A 25909-nucleotide genomic window follows, 5' to 3' on the forward strand; every position below is an offset into this window, starting at 1 on the left:
AAGACGGTTAAGGTATATTTCAACATTTAAAACAATATGTGTTTTCAAATAGCCTGACTTTTGTTTGGAATGACTATTTTATATCTTTGAAAGCTTTACAGTTGCCTACACTTATCCAATGATCATCTGTGTTGTAGATGAAAATACCATTTCTTTCGACATTGTTACAATTAATAACAGATTTCTTTGAAGCCGTTCCACCTTTAACATGTCGCGGTAATGGAAAATTCTTTAAATGGTCTCTTAACTCATAGATCAAACCGATGTTTGAATATATTGTTTATGTTTTATGTACCAATAAATTGGCAAGAGCTGTAAAAATGACGACAAACATTAGTTTCGTTATTTACTGCGGGATAGTTGTCTTACGACTAGTTCGCAGTGAATTTATTTTATCACTAATGTCTTTGATCGTAATAAACTGATATTTAAATTTTCTACCCTTTAACGTGTTAATTGATATGAAATTGTTTTTGGTTTTGTATTTGTTGAAGTACAGACAAATGACGTCGTTTTGCAATAAATATAATGTTTTGGCTGGAAAGAAATATGGACATTACTTCTATTTTACATTTTGGGTCAATGGAAGTGCTCAGTAACATATTCCATAGTAATTGAAATACAATTTTTACTAGTTTACTCCCACACTTTGGCAATCCTAATGGCAATGTTAAAATAACTTCATATACGAAACAATTGTTTTCATGATATAAATATTTCGTATACGAAACAATTGTTTTCATTATATAGATATGTAATGTACCTTTACAATCTATATTAAGATCGGTCTATTCTTTTAGAATGGTAAAAAAAAGGCTTTTGAAAAAAAGACAGAAGGACGAAATTGGCTTATTTGCGTTTAACAGTTATCAAAAGCGTACGTTAGTTATTTGGTATATGCAAATTTATTTAAACGTGAAATATCAGTTCTGTTTCGACGCCAATGCAATGATTCTGTCATATTTTAAGAATGCTTTGACAGGTATATTTGTTTGTTAAAAGGTACAATTGCATGTATTTCAAATTATGTATGCATCTACAATGTGTAACGTTTCATTCATTCATTTCTAGTCATAAATGTGGAAAGAAGTATAATCAGATTTACAATAAAAAGTAAATAAAACAACTTTAAACTACAAAACCATACGGCGACCTTTAATTGCTAATACTCATGTCATTTGAACTCTGGTGGATAATTATGGCGTAACACTATATCCATTAATTTTTGTATTCACTTCAAAAAGTGCAGTTCTAATCGATTGCAGCAAATACAAGTAAACAGAACTGGAGCTATTGCTCTTCAACTTGGTATTTGTTTGACTTTATAACTATTTTGATCTTAGCGTCACTGCTGAGTCTTATATAGACGCAACGCGTGTCTGACTTATTAAATTATAACTATTTTATCCCTTTTAACTCAGTATATCATTATTTTAATCCTTATCTACAGTACTGACGAAATGCATTTGATAGTTTATTATGTTATTAGCTCTGTTACATATTAATATCACTTAATGTCAGTAAAATCATATGCACGTTCTCAAAACACAACAAAATGCTAGTTATAAGTTCAGATTTTTCATTAATAAAAAAACATTTCAAATCCTATAGTTTGTAACTAAAGATATGGAACGCGTACGTATCTATAATATTAAAAATCAATTTTATTTAAAAAAAAATGATAATATAATCCAAATATGAATAGTAATATTTAACCGTAAAAAACAAATTCAAGAAGTACGAATAAATCAAAGATTTTGTCCTCTAAAACTTGTCAAAAAGCAGCGGTACTTCCGTGCAATGTTGAATTCTAAAACTTAGATCATTATTAAAACTGTATTATTTCAGACGTTATGTAAATGAATATACCGTTTGCAAATTTCACACAGAGCTGCTTTCTCAAATTTATTTATTGGTATACGCTTTATAGAACATCTTTCCCATCGATAGCATATATACTTTTATATCCGTTTGATGTCGTTTATATCCATTGATTATGCTGTAATTTTTTGAAGATTTTATTTCATTTAAAAGTTAATAGTACAATATATTGGTAACACGATATCATTGAAGATTTTATTTCGTAGTTGTCACGGCTATTTAAAGGAGGAGGGTGAATGCAACAACATTTTCTAGTAACGAGGGGTTCAATAGAGATGAAAATATAAGCATTTATATATCAACTTTCAAAATGTAAAGTTCTCTTCAAAATGTGACCAAAATGAAACTTTGATTTTACAGTAAAATGCGACCAAGTGCTTTTTCCAGTGTTTAAGACATAAGATTTAGAACGGACGAACCAGGTTTTGATCTACATTTATTGTTTTATGAAGTGGTAAATAATTATGCAAAAGACACATTCAACAAGGGTAATGATGTTGTTATAAGTCCTAAAACCTTCCTTCAATACCACCATATTTTTTGGTGGGGTTCGTGTTATTTATTCTTTAGTTTTCTATGTTGTTTCATGAGTACTATTGTTTGTCTGTTTTTTTTCATTTTTAGCCTTGACGTTGTCAGTTTATTTTCGATTTATGAGTTTGACTGTCCCTTTGGTATCTTTCGTCCCTCTTTTAGCCAAACATTTTACTTATTGACAGAGTTACATATATGCGTAGGTTCCTTTTTGTTTAAAATATTTACTACTCTCTTGTATGTTTTTCAAACCGAACCCAAATTATGGTTCTTTACCATATAACAGATGAGTTGAGTTACACCATTATTAACATTTATTTCAAGATAATAATGAATGTACAATGTTCTACACAAGTAGAAAGTCAAATAACAAAAAAACTGAACTCCGAGGAAAATTCAAAACAGAAAGTCTTTCTCAGATGGTAAAATTAAAAGCTGAAACACATCAAACGAATGGACAACAGGGAAGTGCTATCTAGATTACAATTGATTTATATCGTTTTGACATTGAATATGTTTTAAATTTTATTTTTCTTCTATGGATGATTTGCCTTTGCAGGTATATTGGTCGCCGTCTATTTATACATGTGTCTACGTCTTTTAAACGGTCATCTTAAAATATCTCGACCACATACTTAGGATTCACGGCGACATGGATTTATTTAACAGTGCTATATCAGCATTATTTAATGACGTAATGGACTACAAAAAATCACAATGAGGTACATAGAACACAATTTAGGGCATACACGTATCTATTTCCGATATACAGTCTCTGAAGAATACCAAGCCGGATGTATTGGTAATTTAATCTTAAGACAAACACATTAAGTGTCTCAGAGTTTGAGTCGTAGGATGTCAATTTCGTATTGAAAGTTAAATTAACTTCCACACTTTATGTTTGTCTTTTTGAAGATACAGTCCATAACGTTCACAACACCTACGTCAACATCACATACGAAAATTGACTAAAGCCAGGTAACAATTTACAATTTCGACTTGTTGAAACCATTTAGTTTTGAATTGTTTAGAAAAAAAAACATTCTATCTAAGCCATGTTCCCGTTACAAAATATGCAGTATATCTATATTACAGCAAATATTTATGTTAACCTTTGCATCAATAGCATAAACATATGTCACAGCAATTCTATATGGAGACAAAATATTCGTCCATTTGTTGAATTGCAATTTGTCCATATTCGGTATATTATAATCTTGTATTTTTAAAGGACCTCTATATATAAAACATTGGTATGTTATATTAATAATAATATGCCCATAAATATAACTTACATTTTAAAAATACCAGCTCCAATACAAATTAATAAAGGGAAAGTCCACAAAACAGACGCTATTAATCAGGAAGGACAAAGAACTTAGAGTTTCAACCCACATTTTGTCTTTTTCTGTTAATATACCACTTTCAGGGTATGTCTTTCACTTGAAAAAAGTCGTCAATTAATAGCGCATTTATGACGTTTTTTACCAGATAAAAAAGATTGCCAGTAACCCTTTACCGTTTAAGTTCATCAAGCGTCTTCGTGATCGTCATTATCCAGGATAAACTAGAAAAAAAAACATTATGTTCTGTGATAATTACTCACAATTGCCGAATGACAGCAGTGCCGATTATCAATTATAAGAATTTTATTTGCCAAATAATCCTTGCGATATAGCAACCAATTGCTTAACATTGGTTGGTTGTGCAAATGCCCCTATTATTTCAATAATCGTAACTTTTTAACGGACATGTAACCATTTGATAGTTGTCTATAGTAGTTTGCCACTCTCTATAACTACTACAGTCTATAGTTGCTTTTTAACTTCACAACAGTGGTCAGTCATCAAATTGTTGAATAAAAATGAATATAAAATTATTAGGTATTTTTAATCTTTGTAGTTTGTGCTCTGCAATGCCAATTTATGGTTTCAAGTTATCGACAGGTTTTTACTTCGTTTGTTGAAGTTTTCCCCTTCCTAAAATGTAGCCTAAAGTCGATACACATCTGGTTATAAAAGGATATTATGTATAACCCACATAACAGTGACCTTTTATCAATTATCAAAATACATTATATTAATAAATAGTTTTACTAAGTACTTGAATAAATCATGGCCTATTTATAAATTACGAACAAGCTACAACATGATTGAGAATCATGATACGAGGCTTAACATTACAATGTACACTGAAGATAGCACAAACAAGTATCCAAATAGAAAAAAAAACGAGCAATCCGAAACGTCAAAATAAACAAAATAACATGAAATATCACTCAATTTATAATGATAGGACTTTAATAAAATAATAACAAATAATTACTTCAAATATACTTATCAGAATCATCATTGTTGTAGGACTTAAAATGTAAATGATGTTAGTTACTTAAATAAGACATACATCTTATCTTAAATTATGTAGTTTTGTTCAGAACTTGTAAAAACACAAATATCAAACATACCGAACACCGCGGACCATTCTAAACGGATAGTCCCTAAGCAAATGGAAAAATTAAAAGCCTCACCAATCAAACGAATTGATAACAAATATTATATTCCTAACTTAGATCATTCATTTTCCTGTGTAGAAAATTGTGGATTAAACATGAAAATAATAGTATTGCCTATATTCCCTGTTCATGCTGTTTGAAGCGTCATTTCAGATATTCGTTTCTAAATATTTCGTCAGTCAGTCCCTTTAAATATCCAAATCCATATATCATGTTCTATAGAATGATTGTGATGGTTGTCTGAATATAGTTTGCAACACTAGTGGTATGGTGCCATGCTGTTGTGACAATATTTACAGAAATGCATCTCTAAGCAATAATTATTATGTACCATTGTAACATTTTACATTAGAAATAGACTATTGGCGTCTTTATATTTCTATTTGGCATGATTTCTTCAGCTCATCTTTAAAAAATCTTTCAAACAGGGAGATGAAGACCCTCGGATTATCTAAACTAATGTGTCTCCTTCTTAAACATATAAATACTATTGCCTGCCTTGACGAGTTGGTAAATCAGGCAATGTCGACCTTAGATTGATTTGGCCATCTTTTATGGGTTTTTCCAATAAAGTTCTTTGACTGATCCGGTACTTTATTTCCTAGGTTTTTAAATATTCGGCTTGGGTGTTCGTGATGAAGGTAAGTCAGGAATAGTGCTTCGAACGAATTATTTTACGAGTTGTTTTAATACTTTGGTACAATCCCTGGGTCGAAGCTATATATATATAGACTGACGCCATTAATGACCTAAAGATAAAAGACGGATAGAAAACTGTATTCTACAAAGCATTTCATAACATGACTAAGCAATATAGTTGATGAAATCAAGTATGTAAATCGTTTTCTGTAATTTCGTTAATTTGCAAATTAAGTCATATCAATACAGGAAAAGTGCAAAATTTATTTTAAATGTATTACAATTAACATAAGTGTTGTTCACTAATTATGTAAGGCTTGAACAATAAATCGATTCAAAATACAACTTAAGATGAATTCTAAGGTAGAATGTGGTACTATTTGAATTACTTGAAGGCAAAAAACAAAGAAACAAAAAGATGTGGTGTAAAAATCAATTGCGTGTTTATATACCATTGATTGATCGATTGTTGGTGTTTAATGCCACTTCAATTAATATTTGCTATATTGTGACAATCAATATTTATAGGCCGAGAGCTGGATGCACGGAGAAAACAACGACTTTCAGCATGATCACAAATAGTTTTAGTCCATAAGCATTGCAGAAGTAAAGCATCTGCCATTTGCCAGATTTGCCCTCACAACTGCAGTAATGCTAGTTAAGCGACACACTCCTTTTCATAAAACATCTTCATATTAAGCTTGACTTGAAATGTGTTTTTGTGATCAGTTTCTATGGCATTAATCTGTTGATAATTCTGGCCAGTTTCAATAAGGAATTGAAGGAACACAAACTCATATCCGATATAATAAGATATGTTTTAGGACAGTTACCATTTTAGGCGACAATAAACTAAGCATGGTAAAATATCAGGTTTATCTTGTTTTATATTTTAGTGTTAGAAATATGACAGTTGTTATCCATTCGTTTGATGTGTTTTAGCGTTTGATTTTGCCATTGGCTTTCCGTTTAGAATTTTCATAGGAGTTCGGTGTTTTTTATTTAACTTTTTGCTGATTACAATCACTTCAACTGTACTAGCTTGATTTTTTTATTAAAATATAAATTAGGAATACATTTTGTCTTCAAACATTGCTCTTATGACGCACCTTGTTTATGGTGGTCAACATATTTGTTACAAAACAATCAATACTGATAAATATGGAGTAAACATGGACATTGTTATGCTATTGAAAGAGTAATGCTTGTGACCATACAATTTTCGTTTGTCATCACGTTACCATTATTGCAATCTTCCTATCTATATCGTCGGCAGTCTCACACTAGCAAACTGAGTTTGATTTGATTGGGTTATTTTGACCTGAACAGCTCCCTTTCTGTCTTTCAATTAATCCTAATATTTAACTGCAGCGGTCAATTTAAAAGTGTTTAAATAAGTCGCTTGCAGTCAGTTGAGATCTGTTCATTATATATTCAAACTGTTCTATATTTATTATTTACCTGTACACAAAAACATCATATTGCATTGTGATCATTAACATCAACTGTAAACATAAGTTTTGTTTTCATGACGAAACTAAAGATGACTTTAGCCTAACTGAGCACAACATTCGGAAGTGGTCGTTTTCATTAATCCTAATAACATTCTCGATTTGAGTTTCCAGATGTTTTGATTCAATGTCTATTAAGATGTCCGTCGGATGTGCTATATCATGATCTTTAAATATTTGATTAATAAAATAGAGAAAGGAAATGGGGAATGTGTCAAAGCGACAACAGCCCGACCATAGAACAGACAACAGCCGAATGGGTCTTCAATGCAGCGAGAATTCCCGCACCCGTAGTTGTCCTTCAGCTGGCCCCTAAATATATGTATACCAGTACAGTGATAATGGACGTCATACTAAACTCCGAATTATACACAAGAAACCAAAATTAAAAATGACACAAGGCTAACAAAGGCCAGAGGCTCCTGACTTGGGACAGGCGCAAAATTGCGGTCGGGTTAAACATGTTAATGAGATCTCAACCCTCCCCCTATACCTCTAGCCAATGTAGAAAAGTAAACGCATAATAATACGCACATTAAAATTCAGTTCAAGAGAAGTTCGAGTCCGAAAAAAACATGTCTTTTATCATAAATAACAACATACTACTAGCAATTAACTGACATGCCAGCTCCAGACCTCAATTAAACTGATTGAAAGATTATGTCTTCATCATATGAATATCAGGCACAATCCCTTCCGTTAGGGGTTTAGTATCATACTATCATAAAATATATAAGAAGAACATAACCCGTGTCATGCCAATAACTGTTTTTTTTTTAAATAAATGTGTTTAGTTCCGATGCAAAAACCCTATAAGTGAATCAATATTAACATATTAAAGCCAAAATATGAAATCTTTAATGACCTGACAACAGTATCGTAACTATATCCCTTCTTAATAAGTCTGTTTAAAGGTTTTGTAAGCTTTTGAGGTGAATAATGACATTTTGGTGCTTTGTAAAGAATATTACCATAAAAGATTGGATGTGAAATACCTGAACGTATAAGATGTCTGCATGTTGAGTTATATTTACGAATTATTTCCTTATACCGGTGATAAAATTTAATGAATGTTCTGACCAGTTTGTGAAATCGAAAACCCTGGTGTAATAATTTTTCAGTAATACATAAATTTGTCTCGATAAAATCTAATACGTTGTTACATACACGAGCGAATCGTACAAGTTGAGATATATAAACACCATAAGATGGTGACAAGGGAACATCACCATCTAAAAATGGATAATTAACGATAGGAAATGAAAAATCATCTCTTTTATCATATTTTTTTGTATGAAGCGTCCCGTTAATGATATAGATATCAAGATCGAGGAAAGGGCAGTGGTCATTGTTAGTATTAGCTGTATTTAAAGTAAGTTCAACAGGATAAATTTCTTTAGTATACATACTGAAGACGTCATTATTGAGAGCCTATATATCATCCAAATATCTAAAAGTATTGTTAAATTTTTGTATCAAATGTTGTTTCGATGGGTCTTTGTTTATTTTAATCATAAATTGTAACTCATAACAATACAAAAAAAGGTCCGCAATAAGTGGTGCACAGTTAGTCCCCATTGGAATTCCAACAACGTGATGATATACGGAATCTCCAAAGCAAACAAAAATGTTATCAAGTAAACATTCAAGCGCATATATAGTATCAAAGCATGTCCAATTGACATAGTTCTTTTGTTCATTGCTACTAAAAAATGACCTAGTATTATTTTACCAATGGGTCGACAACTACTAAACAAGGATATTTCCACTACCTTGAAAGCACTAGCCGAGTAGCCGAGGAGTAATCACTCATTTCATGTGCTGAAATTATACCATCTTTGATGCAATCGTGTTTTTTTAAAAATTATACTTACCACAAAAGGTTCAACTCATTTGAATGCTTTTTTTGTACTCCTAGGAACCTATGACCTTAGCAGAGATGATTATGTTTTTTTGAAATAATTGGTTTCTACGCTAGCTCTTTAAAATTGTTATTGATTTGTCCTTTAGAAGAGATGATCTACTGATTAGACTTATGTAGAGAAAACTCACGACTAAATTATAATGCTGATATATTTGATGACTTTTTTTTAACAATTTGGTCGACACCTCTGGTAATCTATGTTTCGTTACCTCGGATAGTACAGCAAAGTACAAAAAAAAAAAATTCAAGTGCAGATATGCTATTTAATTGATATAAATGTTTTTAAGCGCGACTGATGACTCTTTTGTAAATAACAGACGCTTACAACATGCTAAATCAAAAGCCTGGCATCTTTAATAAATGCTATTTCCTTGTGTTTCTTTGACTTTTCTTATTTTTTCTTCGTTTTTAAGGTGGTTTTAGATGTTTTATCAATTTTAATATCTCTTACTATTCACATATAGTTTGAAAACTTTGGCAATTAAACAAAGGAAACGCTTTCATAAAAAAGCACACACAGCCATGAAATTTTTTCTCTATGGTAGTAACCTGAAGATACACTCACGATAGATTTCAAGATTAGAATGAAGACGTTAGGTGCGTTTTCAATGTACAAAAAATCATAAGTAGTCAATTGTTAAAATGAAATTGTTTTGCTCAATATTCTTCCCAACTTTGAAGTGCACTTCGTTTAAAAAACCAAATCTTTAAATATTCATTTCATTTACTCTTGATTACGACAAAGACAAACACTCCCAAATATCATCAGTAAAATTAAATAAAAACTTAATTAGTTTCCAGAGAAAAAAAAACTCTCTTCCGTAAAATCCAATGTGTTTAAAATACAACACACTAAGCATATCATTTTTGTTTATCTTGGACGATTACCTCGAACATAACGAAAAGAATGTAGACAATAAAATATCATGAAGTATAAGATATACAGACATAATAATATATTTATGTTTCTCTGGATGTGGAGTTTGATATCTACTGGAGTTTTTCATAGAAATTTACAACTACTATAAAACTGCAAACTGTATAATTATTAATTAAAAATGACATTTATACCAACATAAAATGAAATGGTCATGCTTTCTATAGGCTAACTCCGTAGCATGGAATACATTTGATCATATTAATTGATTTGGTAATCTTCCATGTAATTTTATTGACCATTTAGCTTATCGAATTAAACCTCAAATATAATGTCTCAGTGGTTGAATAAACAATTATGTTGCGAGTTGTAGAATCATTCAAGGTCCATTGGTTTACTATTAGTCTTGATATAATCATAGCATAATATTACAAGGTATCTGCCAGCATTGTAATCAATTAATCATTTTACCTTAACATGAATAAAAAATCAGAGAGAGAAAAGAGTGCCTGAAGCAAGAGAGAGAGAGAGAGAGAGAGAGAGAGAGAGAGAGAGAGAGAGAGAGAGAGAGAGAGAGAGAGAGAGAGAGAGAGAGAGGGAGAGAGAGAATTTAATTTTTTTTTCTTCATGTATGTTAAAGGGGCACTAGCTACGAGATATATAAACAATCTAAAGTTTGATTTTTTTGGTTCAATCAATAATGAAAGTGAAATAGTGAAATAACAATTAGCTTTTTGCAGCCAAAAAGGTTCAATTTTGTCAAAGAGGGACGAAAGATACCAAAGGGACAGTCAAACGCATAAATCTAAAACAAACTGACAAATTACCCTAAGAAACATTGATAATTAGTTATTCACTTGCAAGTGAATACGTCGACCTCTTTAAATCCGTATTCATGTGAACTTCAATTTAACCCCCTAGCTAGAGATTGAAAACGCATGCATGGTAGGTGTACTGGTTATTTAAACAATTATTCAACAATGAAAAAAAATCATTCTTATACGGTTAAAAACAATGAGAAACATATATTTTGTATCTATAAAATAAAATCAAACAGACCTATAAAAATCCAATTGCACGTGTTGGTTTAATATATTCTTATCTGTTTTTATGTTTACATCGCTTATATGGTCATCTGAGGTCAAATCGATAGTTAATTAGATGGCGTCTTGGCTAAAATTCACCCGAAACAATTTGAAACCTTTATATTATCTACCCCATGCTCTGTAAACTGTTTATTTTAGACTTTTGATAGTTTGGATAAATGTTTTATATTGTTTAAAATCAAATATGAGAATTTGAGTATTGTCGACCATGAATTTGACAGCTAGTGCCCCTTAAATGTTTGATGCATACGAACTCTGACTATGAATATCATAGTTTTGACCCCCCCTCCCCCCAAAAAAGTTACTTATTAGGTCTCTATGTTACTTCTATTTTTTTTTAATATAAAATACTCAATGGAGTAAGAATGAGTAGTGTAAAGCCTCCCATTCAAAACAAAAAAATAAGACATGTGCTTTAAACCTGTTTCATTGTACCATGTGACTTTAATCATTTAAATAAATCTGGTCATATGATTACTGAGATTTCTGTATGCATGATTTTGTATTTTTCATTGCATACAGAAAGCTCAGTAATCACATGACCAGGGATATTTAAAGGAGTAAAGTCACATGGTACAATGAAACATTGCTTGCATGTCCCCCTGTGTATTGATCATAAAATATTTGGCTCTGTTTAATCATAGCGGTTTTAGTTGTGTTTTTTTTTTATTTTCTTTAAATTCTATAGTTTTTGTTTAGAGCGAACCATTTTCGGTTATTCAGAAAAATGTCTTGCGTTTTTGAAATCGGTACATGTTTAATTCGACAATCAAACTAAAAGATCATAATTAAGGTATACGATTTTGACGTGTACAAGATGAACTACCATGATGTGCACTTTTCTACTTAATGTCCGTTTTCATCTATAAAGGGACAGAATACACGATTAACGTAAACAGGTTAAAGACAACAGACAGTTCTTACACATATGGACAAGTTTATCAGATCAAGACTTGTTATTAATTCGTGAATGATGAACTTCTAATGAAACAAGCAAGGCAAACTATCTATTATCAATGTATTCTTGTCGTTCATCGGCAGATCAAATGCACAGTAGACTTTGTTAGCGATCGGCAATTATGGAAATTTCAGTGGCCATTTTGTAATGTAAGATTTCACCCAAAGGAAATCTGCAAATGGTTCTGTGATCAACATTGACTTTTGTTATTTAATGATATTATGAATAATTTGATACAATTTACTGATGTAGCAAATAGAAAATAAAAGACGCATCTTATGTGTTAAATTACCAATCTGATATGTTTAATTAGGAAGGAAAACAATGGTCCAAAATTAGCTAGTTAAATCAACTTCTAGTAAAAGAAAAGTTAACTTCAATGTGTAAAAATGTTTAGTTTTGATAAATCCAGGTTATCAATTGATTTGTTGGACATAAGAGGAAAAACTAAAACTGTTCATTATAACATATTACTACAAAAACATTATTAACAAGACACGTTTTTGAGTTGCTGCATACAGTCGTGACTGTCGCTTCAACAAATCGAGTAAAGTAATTATTTAAAAGAATTATTCAGTTCATTGAGTCAAATAGTTAAATATCAATACCATACATAATAAAACTTTTCATTTCTTTCAAAACTATATTTTGCATCAAAGTTTGGCATATTGATATTTAAATCTAACATAATGATTTTAAACAAAACGACTTACGAATAAACAATAACAACAACTAAACAACCATTAGTGTTGATGTTTGATTTAAGTGCTATATCTTTAAAGAGGTACTCGAACGTTAATAAACAAAATAAAGTACATTTGAACCAACTATATGTACTAAAAGGGGAAGGGGCTTCATTCCGAGTGGTCTAAGAAGTCGAACTACTATATCACTAGCCTGTCATTGATGGGGTTATGAGTTCCAACCTCGCACGTGACTGGTGTTGCATTCGACTACAAGCATATTAGACTAAGATTTTCAGGTTTATTTAATCAAAGGTCGATGAATTTCTCCGGGTACAATAGTGCTAAAGTGGCGTTAAACACCAATCAATCAATCTACTGTTTTAACTACGGCTTAGCTAAAAGCTGCCACCAAACATAATACGCTCCTCACTTTGTAACGACCCACAACACAATAAACATTGTTTTTGTATAACTAACTGCATACACATATTATATAGTTGACTATTTGTGTTAAGTACATGTATGGAATTTTTGTGGATTTTGTTGTACATGCCTTATTTTTGAAACTGACAAGAGTTTGACATAACTATTTTATATGGAAATGTGTCAAGTACATTTTGGAGAATTGTATATATTATTGTTAACTATCTTATTGACTTGAACAGAACAGTACTTGACGCGTGTAACAGTATCGAAAATTTTCGAAAATTTGTTTTAAACAGCAAAAACACATTATCAGAATTTGAAAGTTGATTTTAAATTGTTAAAATAGCCGATTCATTTTACTCAATTGCAGTGTTATTAATCAAATACAGACAGATGCTATTTCATTTTTCATTAATTTGGTTCCAAGTCTGAAGTTGAACGTCCATGAAATACTTGTTAAAAGTACCTTGAGTTTGATTAACAAAACAGCGCTACAATGTATAACAGTTTTTGTTTTAAATTACTTATGTCGACCCACCTTCCGGGCTTATTATTAAACTGATAGATATTCTTTCATGCTAAAATTACAAAGAACATATACACATCTGATTCTCCTAAAAACAGAATTTAATTAATTAAATTTATAATTAGCTTAGAAAGTTTTCCACAGAATAAATATAAAGAAATGTTTTTTAAATGTCAATGAAACAGCAAAAAAAATATGAGACATATAGATTTTTTTTTCTAGAATAGAAAATGTGAAAACAAATGAGAACTTTGAAATCATAGTAGAAATAACAGGAGATAACATTCTTTGAACCAACGGGAATTGCGTCGTTTATTTCTGTATTTTTTATGCAATTTATATGCAAGCAATTATTAATTAAAGGTATGCCAATGTTGTTGCAAACACTCCTATCGTTGATTGATACATTTTAAAGGGATAGTCAATCTCTAAAAAGATGACTCTATCAATTTTACTTGTTGATAAACTATCGCCTCTGTTTTAGCTCCGGCATAAACACAGCTGATGATTTCAGTAACTAACAAACAGTAATCAAACTGTACTACGTGTACACTTTTCGAACAGTAGTTGCATGCAAGTATCAGACCAGCTTCTTTGCCCCTTACCAGTCAATCTGAATTATCTATTAAAAGCACTGACTGAGTCAAAATTAAAACTCCATAAAAAAATCACTAGCAATAGAAACATTATTCATCCAAACTGTAACACCAAACGTAAGACCATACATTTCAGAACACAAAACTAACATTAAAATGCAGATATACAACACCCGGAATCAAGACAAAGCTTTTAAAACGAACTTAAAATTAAATGGTAGAAACACCACAACTTGGCCAAATAAACGTTTACAAACCGATAAGATATAATTAATTCTGGTAAGGATGCAACACGAGATTTTCTTAATTATAGAGATTTTGCTTCATCATTGTTCTCGACATAATTTATAATATGTGCAAAAAAAAATGTATACTATCTTCATCAGCAAAGTTAAATATATAATAACAATGTATAATGTCTTCCACAACAATGTAAAATGTTTTAACAACTTTTGAACTTTAGGTGTATGCTTAAGGGACAAATGTAAAATTGAATGGATCTTTTTATATAGATTGTACAAAATCTTTGATAATAAGATTCCTTTTATAGCTATAATTTCTTTCGATTTTTGACTCTACGAATGAAAAAAATCAGGATAAATTATACTGCAGAGGATAAAGACTGTAAACAAGTCATGGCTACCTGTAATGTACTTAGATTTATCTTCATTGTTTTGCACTTGTAATATGGCCTGACAATTGGACAAGCTTGCATCTAACTTTATCGGGGATAACAACCCACAAAACATCGAAGATCATCGAATAAAAGCTGTACATGTACAACTTACTGTTATTTTCGATCTAAGACAATCTCAAAATTATAGAATTATGAAAAAAAGCAAGGAAGTAGTGACACAAGTGTTTATGTTTCTACACATATCTAAAACTTTGGGTGGTTTATTCTGTCATCACTTATGTTAGCTTTTTTTTTGCCATCACTAATGTTGACTTATTTTTGTAAACTAAGTATCGTCTCATTCGCGTTTTTGAACTTGGGGGATTTTCCTGCTTATTTATATTCACTATTATGAATCATTATCTTTACACATTAAAATGATTAAAAGGACATATACGTGTGTCTCGTTTCTCGTTTGTTTATATAAATTAGACCGTTGGTTTTCCCGTTAGAATGGTTTTACACTAGTAATTTTGGGGCCCTTTATAGCTTGTTGTTAGGTGTGAGACAAGGCTCCGTGTTGAAGGCCGTACATTGACCTGTAATGGTTTTCTTTCATAAATTGTTATTTGCATAGAGAGTTGTCTCATTGGCACTCACACCACATCTAACTATATCTATATATGACGTATAGGTCACCATATTAGCACAAACTCCCAATATTTCCAGAGACTAGCAAGCATAAACGGTATATGATGCATGTTTTTTTTATTGTAATATTACTTGTTTCTGGCTTATATCTAGCTTTCAGTAACTGGGAGTACTCCAAATCTAATTTGACCTGTTGATTCAATTTACAATGCATTTTTGTTATATAATGTTTACTTTATACAGCTCGTCTCGCTACTTTTAAAATCTTCAACCTTGATGGATTTAGTGTTTAGAATGATTGAAAATTTTCGTACTATGAACAACAAGATTATTTTTTTTGTAATATTTAGTTCCATTGTATAGCTTACTACCGAGCGTGCGAGGACTGTATAGCCAGTCAAGGTCGTTAAAAACTCCAATCATAATCATATAACTTACTACAATTTTTTTTATATGTGTACGTTATTTACTTTGGTCGAATTTCGTCTAAGAATATATTTGTCTTTCTGATGTTGTTTTAAATCTAAACCTCTTGTATTTTTAATTTTGTATTTACATAATGTCCTAGATCAAACTTATTCGTTCAGTATATGTTCACATTTTTTTGTTTTTATGTGTTTTGATTGAGTTGAGCCTTTTCAACTGATATTTTATAGTATGTCTACTATGTAATGTTGTTAAACTATTGTTTTAGGTTGGTGAATGTTGACACCTATTATAACGTTTTAACCAGCAGCATTCGTTTGCACCAGTCCTTAGTCAGATCCCTGATGTTCAGTGGTTGTTGTTTGTATGTGTGGTTGATAAGTGTTTCTCGTTTTATCGTTCTTTTAATATCAATGAGATCTTTGGTATTCCTGTCTAAATGGTCTTAAAATAGTAATTTGGGGCTCTTTATATATTGCTGTTCGGTGTCAGCTACTGCTCCGTGTTATTGGAAATCAATACAAATGATAAAGTTGTGTTTTAGTTTTTAGACTCAAATAGTTAGGTCTTCTGGAATCTTAGTCGACAATATTTGTCGAATGCACAAAAGGCGGGAAATATTGAAACTATTACTTTATAATCATTCTCAAACGTTTTCTGGTCCTCAAGATTAAACGGATATTACAAACACTTTGTACTTTGTTGGTGTCAATTAGAATAATAAATTGTATATAAAACTGATATGAAAAAAGCGAACAGTTTATTTGGAAATAAAACAATACTGACCGGTTTAACTCTAACTTTGGTTACATTAACTAGATATTTTCCAAAACTTTTTTTGTGAGGTTTCGTTTAGATCCCAATGAGTCTACACCTTTTTGAACATTTAAATTGCCTTCAGTGTACAATGTATAAATACTCATCAGGTGAAGAAACAAACATTCAGAAACGTTTGCCTCTGTGATTGTGAAAAAAACCTGGATATCATTAAAGCTTGAACAATAATTGCATATTATCGTTTAACTCATTAATTGTTTGCACCAACACAAAGCATACTTTGAATGATTTTTATTAGTTCTGTTGCATTTAAGTTTTATATCGAAATCAGATAAATATGAGATATATGTGAATAAGTGGAGATATCCAGACCATAACAATGCTCCCCATAGTTGCCTTTGATAATAATAACAAAGAATTAACATGCATACGCTTTGTAAAATGAACAAGGTTTTCCATATCGCTTGTTGTTTTATTTTGTTTATATTATTGAAATCGTTCACTGTTTAGCAACTGAAGTAAGTCGTAAAAACTTAAAAGTTGGTAGTAAAGACGGTATAGTTAGTCGTCAAGGCTGTACAGCTAGTTGTATACAATTATAGTTAATTGTATAAACTGTATAGTACGTCGTTTAAACTGTATAGTTAGTCGTTTTAACTGTATAGTAAGTCATTTATACTGAACAGCTAGTCGTATACAATTATAGTTCTTTGTATAAACTGTATAGTAAGTCGTTTAAACTGTATAGTTAGTCGTTTAAACTGTATAGTAAGTTGTCTATACTGTATACAGCTGGGGATTTTTATAAAGTTGCGGTGACTGACCTAAGAGGGGGGCTCCAGTCATGTGTCATTGATTCCATATATAATCAATCAAAGTTTTCCCTTAAAAGACTCCCCCAGCCTTGCATCCTAATGGTATAGTAAATCGCATAAACAGTAAAGTAAGTCGTATACACTGTATAGTAAGTCGTTTAAACTATACAGGAAGTCGTTTAGACTGTATAGTAAGTCGTTTAGACTGTATAGTTAGTCGTATAAACTTTATAGTAAGTCGTGCCTGATGTGAATGTTCTCTAAAACCTTTATTCTTAGTCACAGAGAACAACATTATCTATGTCATGTTATGCTTAAATAAAAACAAATATTATTCCTTCACACAATATGTCATTTCTAAAATTACAAATGCAATGCAAGAATAGAAAATATACACATGGAAACATGCATGAATCCATAAAAATATTTGGAGGAAAAGATCAATTTATCAAAACTAATAGGAAAAGCTATTATTACCATTTTAATTACCTATTTTGCTAAAAAAAAAAAAAATAATGATTGAATTTTTCATACTAAACTGATGGACAGAGTTTAATCTAAACTTTATATCAAAATAAATGTGATATATTTATTTTTTAGATATTTCAATGTTTGTTTTTGGGAATAAAACTATGATTCTAAAAAAATAGTATTGTTACATTTGATGAACTTACCCAGAAAAGTAAAACAAGTTACAAAATATAGCAACGTTGTTTTTATTGTTGCTTGCTCATCGTCAAGTATTAAATATTTCATGAAAATATTACAAAAGGCTCAATTGGGAAACTTCCTTAATGCATTGTGAACACAATTATTCAATTTTTTAAACTTTTTTTCAATAAAGTTGAGAAAAACGAACCAAACAATGTAACTATTGTCGATGACACCCTAAAATCTAAATCTCAATTTGATGGCTTTCCATGTTAACATTCAATAAATATTCAAAAAGAAGTTTAGTAACAAATAAAACAGGATCATGTGAAATTACATCTAGTCAATCTTTCACTTATCAAATTCAAACTAAAAGACAGATGTCTCAATTTATGGTATTAAATGATTATGTAAATTAATGAGTGGTACATTAGTCAATAACGTTAATTACATTTATGAAAATAATTCAGTATTTTAGTGATATTGCAGTATTTTATTCTCTTCATCTTGAATGACAAAATGTCATCGCCCATTTCCTCAGTCAAGAAGACTCCGTATCAAATATGTCTTATTTGTTAATAAAATTTATTAATTCTTAAATGTGTGTGATGCAATGCTAACTACATGATAAAGGATTAATTGTTAAGGAAGAAATTAAACATGTACATGTATTCGGCAACCTTTTCTGTACATTGTATGGAATATTTGACAAAGGACGTATAGCACTACTGAATATTCATAACGGGAAGTGCCCCTCTATGAGAACTACCATAAAAAATATTGTGGTTCTCTTATATTGTTTTACATTATAGAAACTTTCAATGTTCAAATGGATTATTTGTTAAACAAAGAATTATTTGTTTAACAAAGAATTATTAAAATAACTTCATTTAGATACAATCATCTTAACTTTTCTGGTATTGTCTTATAACAAAACACGATTGAGTTTTACATGAAATTTGAAATTATCACTTTATATAAGTCTAATAAAAACAAAATATTTCATAGCATTAGAAAGTATATGAAATTTGACCAATTTGTCTGTAGTGTATAAATATACAAATACTTTAGTTCTGAAACTTTGTTTTCTTAAATAGATAATAAGCAAAACCACTGAAAATATTTTCTATTTCTATATGTTTTTCTAACAGTTACTCGTTTGCACATAATTTAAATATGAATACCGCAAATATGCATGTAATAACTTACCTTTAATAATTAAGGCCACTACGTGTAAAATTGCCAGGTTGATAAGCATTGCTACCCGTATCTCTTTTGTATTCTGTGTGTTAACTGGATTTCCCCTGGTTATTATATCGATGATGTGAAGCTAGTTAAGTAAACGTGTGTAGGTCTTCGTTGCTAATGACATCATCCAATACAGGTGCCCGTTACGGGATTGGGTTGTGGATTTCACACCGGATTTCTCACAGGTGTTTTATTCTAACGTTTGTTTCACTTTGACAAAAAATAAGTATGCACAAATTAAATTAACAGGATACTTTTCCAAGAATCGAATACTGTTATAGATCGTAAATATAATAATTCAAAAGTTTACAGTTAGGTTTTCTTTTTAAAAAAGAAGATAAAGGAGTTGAAACGAAGCTTTACAAATCTTGAAATTAATGAAAGTGATCTGTAAGCAACTGTGCGTTATTTATTCGCTTTGCAAAGGAAGTAATGAGAAAGATAAACGCATTGCCATTATAGGGCGTATTAAACAATTAACCAACCCCAAGTGGTTTCTTAACTAGCTTGATATTATATTTGTAACAGAACGTAATCACTTTAGTTTCATCTACCAATAGAAAACAATCTACTGATCAGCTGATGAGAACAATGTGTAGTAGTATTCAGTAGTCAGATCGTTGTGACATAAGAAGTGCTTTTTTCAAACCATTTTTCTTCTCTAATAAGTCCACTGAATTGTTAGTGCTGTCAATGATAAAAATGTTATATACTTGTTATGGAATATATAAGGTGAAATATTTCTACTTATATTAAAGGAACCGTATGTGTGTACATTACTGAAGATGTGCAATCAATCATTAAAACAATTTTCTGCTAAAAAGCGCATGTGCTTATGTTATAAAACTTCTTTAAAATGATCTTCTTCAATTACAAAAACACACGAAACACGATATAAGATTTCATGCAATTTAGAATTTATATGTTTGAGAGAACCATATACAATAAATTTGCTACGAATATGGAAATACTGTTACATTGTATCACCCACTACATGTACGGTATGCATGATTTAAAAAGGAAACATTCTATATAATATAGTTTGTATATTTGAATTTGTATAAAAATAAATTTACATCTTATCAAATGAAGATAACTTGAAGTTTTGTTGTTGTTTTATGGAGTTTCAAAATATCTGCTAACATCGGTAGTCAAATCAAAAACAATATTTAAGCTTCCTTTTATTGCATGTCACTACAAAGAAGTAGTTTTTCCCAATTTAAAATATAGCTAGGATATGTATCTTACTTAACGTAATGAGAACTGCAGTCCATAATTCTTTGATAAAAAAGGTGTAACGATGAAATACAATGTAGTGAAAAAATATTTCGAAGACAATATGTGTTTGTGTGTGAAACTAAAAATGCACATAGTCTTTCCAGAGCTTACAATAAAATACATTTTCGATCATTTACAAACGTTTCTTACAACATGAGCTGAATTTTAGTTATAAACAAATGATTAAGCAACATTTCATCTTAACCTAGATTTAAGATATAAAGGAAGCTTTAAGGTTTAAAAACGATTTTAAAAAATATGCAAATGATAGATCAAAAACTGCTATTATCGTCTACACGAATTAGAAAGCATAGATACGAGTAGTTTCAGCGGAAATGTCCGCGTATACATATCAAGTATGTCTTTTAAGAGACGAAGTTTCTGTCAAAAAATGAGTTTAACTGACTCTTATTAAATGGGACAACATGTAAACAATTTACAATATGAACAATAAAAAACAAAAACATAGTGGCTTTACATTGCTGTTCCTCATTTTGAGGATCATATAAAACTTCATAGATAAACGTCAAATGACAGAGAAAAATAATTATTACTTTTATGAATGTCTCATGACGTTTACATCACCAAGTATATCTGATTAATGTTTATACAATTATCAGTAATACATTGTCTATCTGACAGTGGATCGACACCGATTTCTATAATTCAATATATAACTGGTTATTGTCTTCTATTTGTACATACTTTTGGTAATGTATACCACCAAATGTGTTTAATCAACGCTACAAGTAGGTTATCAATAATTACTTTTACATGTGTATTTATTTGGAATTAAATAAATATTGTATATCATATTTTGAGGGTCAACAGTTCTAAAAGCACCTAATATCGTTGGTTTATATTTGTGTTGTGTCGATTTGACATATACATTTCCATATTTCTTTTATCAGTCAGGGACATTACTTAAGCAAGTAACTTATACCTAATAAATTACCTATACAAGTAATGTTGAAAACGAGGCTATTTTAAATATTACTTATCTAAGTAATGTTTCTAAATATTATTTTTTATAGGTGTCCAATTATACAGATTTTACTAGCTTTAACAAATTTTCACAGTCATCCGGTTATTTTTCCCATGAAATATAAAATCTAACCCTTCTGAAACACTAATTGCCTTTCTGACGCACTTATCTTTCATATCGACGCTTCTGGGTCATAGATTGGTCTCTTGGGACTATTAAAATACCGTTTTCCTTGAAAATCTTGAAGGTAGACAGATATAAATAGATAGAAACTTGTGATTTGATTAAGACTTAAAGTTATTTATAATTTGTAACCAAAAACAATTACATATGTTCCTTAAATAAGTGTTATTACTGATTATTTCAAGGATGTATAAAATAACTTATTCAAGTAATATTTTTGTCGTTATTCATAAAGTAACCCTTTACCTCAATACTCCTCTCAAATTTAATAAATTCTTAATTTTATGATGTAAAATGATGTAAACATTCATGAAAACTACATTAAGTCCATGCTTCTATTGAAATTCAAAATAACTCTATTGAGTAATTTTATAATTTTTAATAACAAAAATTACCTATATCAGTAACTAAAAAAATAACTTGTTTAAGTAACCCCTGACTGTTTATAAACACATTTTATGAAGGTTAAAAATCAAATAATATCTTTTTTTTTTCATTCATAAAAGTAGTGAAGTTTATATGAAAACGCTTTCATTAAAGAGTAGAATAGATTCAATATATACAGTCCGCCAAAAGTTAAGCACCACCGAAATATAACTGGCAATATTTTTTTAACTATTGCAAAAAAAATATTAATGTTTGGTGTTATGAATTACCTTTAACATACACTAAAAATAATCATTACGACCAAAAAGATTGCACTCCGATAAAGCAGTCAACCAACCTTTTATCAAAGGTCATATGTGCGTTTATAAATACACTGTTTCTCCAGGTGGTTGTGTAAGTGTTCGTACATTGGTCAGTCGACTTTATAGAGGCAAACGAAGAGCACGTCATGGTGTATAGAGACCTGTACCTTCAAGCAGGCACTCTACCGTCAGGTTTAAATGGGATAATGAACATCTATGCTTGAACATAAGAACCTGACAAAACACTCATTGGTCAGATGGGAGTCAGTTTCCTTTACTGCCAGAAGACGCCATAATACGAATTGCGCAGGGGGAAAAAACGGCCTATGACCAAAAACAATATTTGCACAAGGACTGCATGCATTGCTGGTTGTGTTCCAGTACGGGGTTGCTTCTTTTACCGTTATAAGCTGGGTATGCATATTCTGCAGGGTAACATGAAGGGACAGACATACAGAGATTTGGTGCCTTAACATATTGTAGTCCGTCATTTTAGTAATCCCCCACTTGCGTCAACATTGTCAAGACACTTGTACCTGAATGACAACGCTATACCACGCAGGGCAAGAATTTTAACCGAGTCCAAAGAGCAACCAGCCATTGATACTAATTTTTGGCCTTCCTTGACTCCATGCATGAACCCTATCAAACATGTCTGCCATTGTCGGAAATCTCAATCGCAGAGATTCACCTTTACAAAAGTTTGTCGATTTAAAAGTGGCATTTGTTGTTTAATGCAACAGATTTCCTCAACTAAAGTTTTGAAGGCTTGTACCGAGAAAGATAGGTCGTGTTATGAAACTGTACCGGAAATGAGGTTGTTTCACATGCTATTGACTCAAATATTGACATTAAATTTGCCAAACATACCAAAGATTATGTGTAGACAATTTTAATGGTATTGGGTGATTAATTGTTGTAAAAAAATAAAATCACAGTGAAACTTAAATTCCTTTTCTTAATTGTGTAATTTACACTATTTCTATAAACGAAAAACCTATATGCATAGAACCTTCATAAGTGACCAAAATTATATTTGTGGTTTGTTTATGGTATACATTAGCAAAATTGCTTTATGATTGTTTTCTATTTTTCGAGGAACAATTGATTTTTTAAATTTGAAAAAAAATCGATGCAATAAAAGTAGGTGGTGCTTAACTTTTGGCGGACTGTATATAACATATCAATGTAACAACCAGATTCGGAAGAAAGTTTTATAGGACATTTTGTCATTGGTTTGACCTCACAATCGATGTGATGAGTCGTATCAAGAGAAAACACTCCTCAAGCGAATTATATAAACGTCTTTGATGAGTTTATCCCAATGTAATGTTGTTATATAGCAGGAAGGAATCCAAGTATCTTTTTTCATATTTTTTTTCACAATTAATCAAGAATAAACGAGGTGTAATTGTACAAAATCATTCATAAATAATAAATAGCAGATCCAGAATATTAACAAAATGTAATTTATTGGAGGAACATTGACATTTAATTATACTTTATACGTAATGTGATCTACATATATTAGTACATATATTTGTGACTGTTCTTTCAACGAAGACTACTTGCTTTTAAGTAATAAGACACGAGTTTTGTTTAAGTTATGATAAATAAAGTTATAACGCTATAGAAAAAAATCAACAAATGCATGTATATGTACTGAGTCCTCTATATAAATACATGTATAAGGACACGTTGTATAATTGCCTATGAGACATCTATTCACCAAAGTTCACATGACGAAGTTAAAAGCAATATTTATTATGAACTAATATCATATAGTCGACAACAATATATTTCATTAGTGATTGTTTTTCGAAATCTTTTGCTGTTAATTAACTTTTGAGTTTTGTTGCCGTCATTAGTTAACACAGAATCAGCGAGCACGTTAAAAAAAGATAGAGAAGAGAGCGATGTTTATTTGTTTAAAATTGTCCATACGTTTCCATTTGTTATATGCACTTGATCATATCATAATTTGATGTCTTGTCTATCCATTGCACTTGTGTTATGCATCTGATGGATTCCGCTTGAAAGTTTCCGTGTTATAGGTCATAAGCATGCGAAAAAAGCTATCATAGAATTAGAGTAAGGGAAGACAATAATTCAATTGCAGCCTATATATGAATAATTCCAATGGATAAACAATTTTCTGTCAGAAGATTATCCATGTACACATGTTTTGATGTAAACATAAGCTATTCAATGTTATGAAACATGTTAAACTATTTTTAAATTTGAAGTATCATATGGCTTTCATTAAGATGAAGTACACATTTAAAAATAATAGTGATATATATATATCTCCTTATTCAATCTCCAACTAAAACTAAAGCACATTAAACAATTTTTTTTAGTGAATCATCGTTCATTGACGCGCGTTACGTCTACAACGGATTTATAGGAATAGTCCCAAATCAATACCGACGTAACACACAGGTAGTAACGTTGTCATATCGAGGTGCTTTTAGTACAGTGATTGTGTCTTGGCTTTAGTCTAGATGGTCATGGTTTGGTAAGGTATTGCATTCGTTCGTTATTACTAAGCATACACAAAGCAAATTGGATGTTTTATTCAATGTTTTACATCACACTTTCATCGACAGTGTTTAAACTTTGGTTGTTGAAATAAGCGCACGTGGAGCACCCTTTTAAATTTGAATACAGTAATTATAACCTAAATAACTTAAGGGAATATGTTATTAATGGATTATGCATCAATTACAAAACACAGCTACTGTATTCATTTACTTAATTATGTTTGTTGATTATAAAGTTTTTTTTTATCATTTCTTTACTCCAATTCCAACTAATAAAATGAGTACAAAGTATGCAAATATCATATTGTCTAATAAATAATCTTATCTCATTTTTAAATATGATTTTTTGTTCTTATCAACAAAGCAGCTATGATGTATACTGTATTACTTTCTCATTAAGTTTAGTTTACTATGTCAACTTAACACTAATTCTATTCCTCTGTGTTATATCAATCATCGTGTCATGCAATGAAAGAGAAGATTTTACACTAATTACAAAATGAATGGATATAGAATAACAAAAACGTGCATGTGAAATGAATGAAATTATTGATGTTGTGATTAAAATAGTGTGTTAATTTGAAATGTGATATGCCATTGAAATAAAATTGAGAATTAGAATGGGGAACGTGTCAAAGAGACAAAAACCCGACCAGAGAGCAGATAACAGCCGAAAGCCATCAATGGGTCTTCAATGCAGCGGGAAACTCCCGCACCCGAAGGCATGGTTTGGCTGGCCCCTACACAAAAATGTATACTAATTCAGTGATAGTGGACGTCATACTAAACACTGTAATATACCCTAGAAACTTAAATAAAAAAAAAACCAACAATAAGCACAGTAAAACTCAGTTCAAAGAAAATCCGAGTT

At 30.6% G+C, this 25909-nt stretch overlaps 1 protein-coding gene across 1 annotated transcript in view; it reads right to left on the reverse strand.

Annotated features, from left to right (window-relative positions):
- Positions 1 to 19852, reverse strand: part of LOC139530037 (uncharacterized) — a 32115-nt gene extending 12263 nt beyond the window's left edge. Inside the window, exon 1 of the mRNA XM_071326075.1 lies at positions 19322 to 19852. Coding sequence (XP_071182176.1) covers positions 19322 to 19370 — 49 coding nt within the window. The 5' untranslated portion in view covers positions 19371 to 19852. The remainder of the gene's footprint in view (positions 1 to 19321) is intronic.
- Between the last annotated feature and the right edge of the window lie 6057 nt (positions 19853 to 25909).

The sequence above is a fragment of the Mytilus edulis genome, chromosome 7, assembly GCF_963676685.1.
Source record: "Mytilus edulis chromosome 7, xbMytEdul2.2, whole genome shotgun sequence".
NCBI lineage: Eukaryota > Metazoa > Mollusca > Bivalvia > Mytilida > Mytilidae > Mytilus > Mytilus edulis.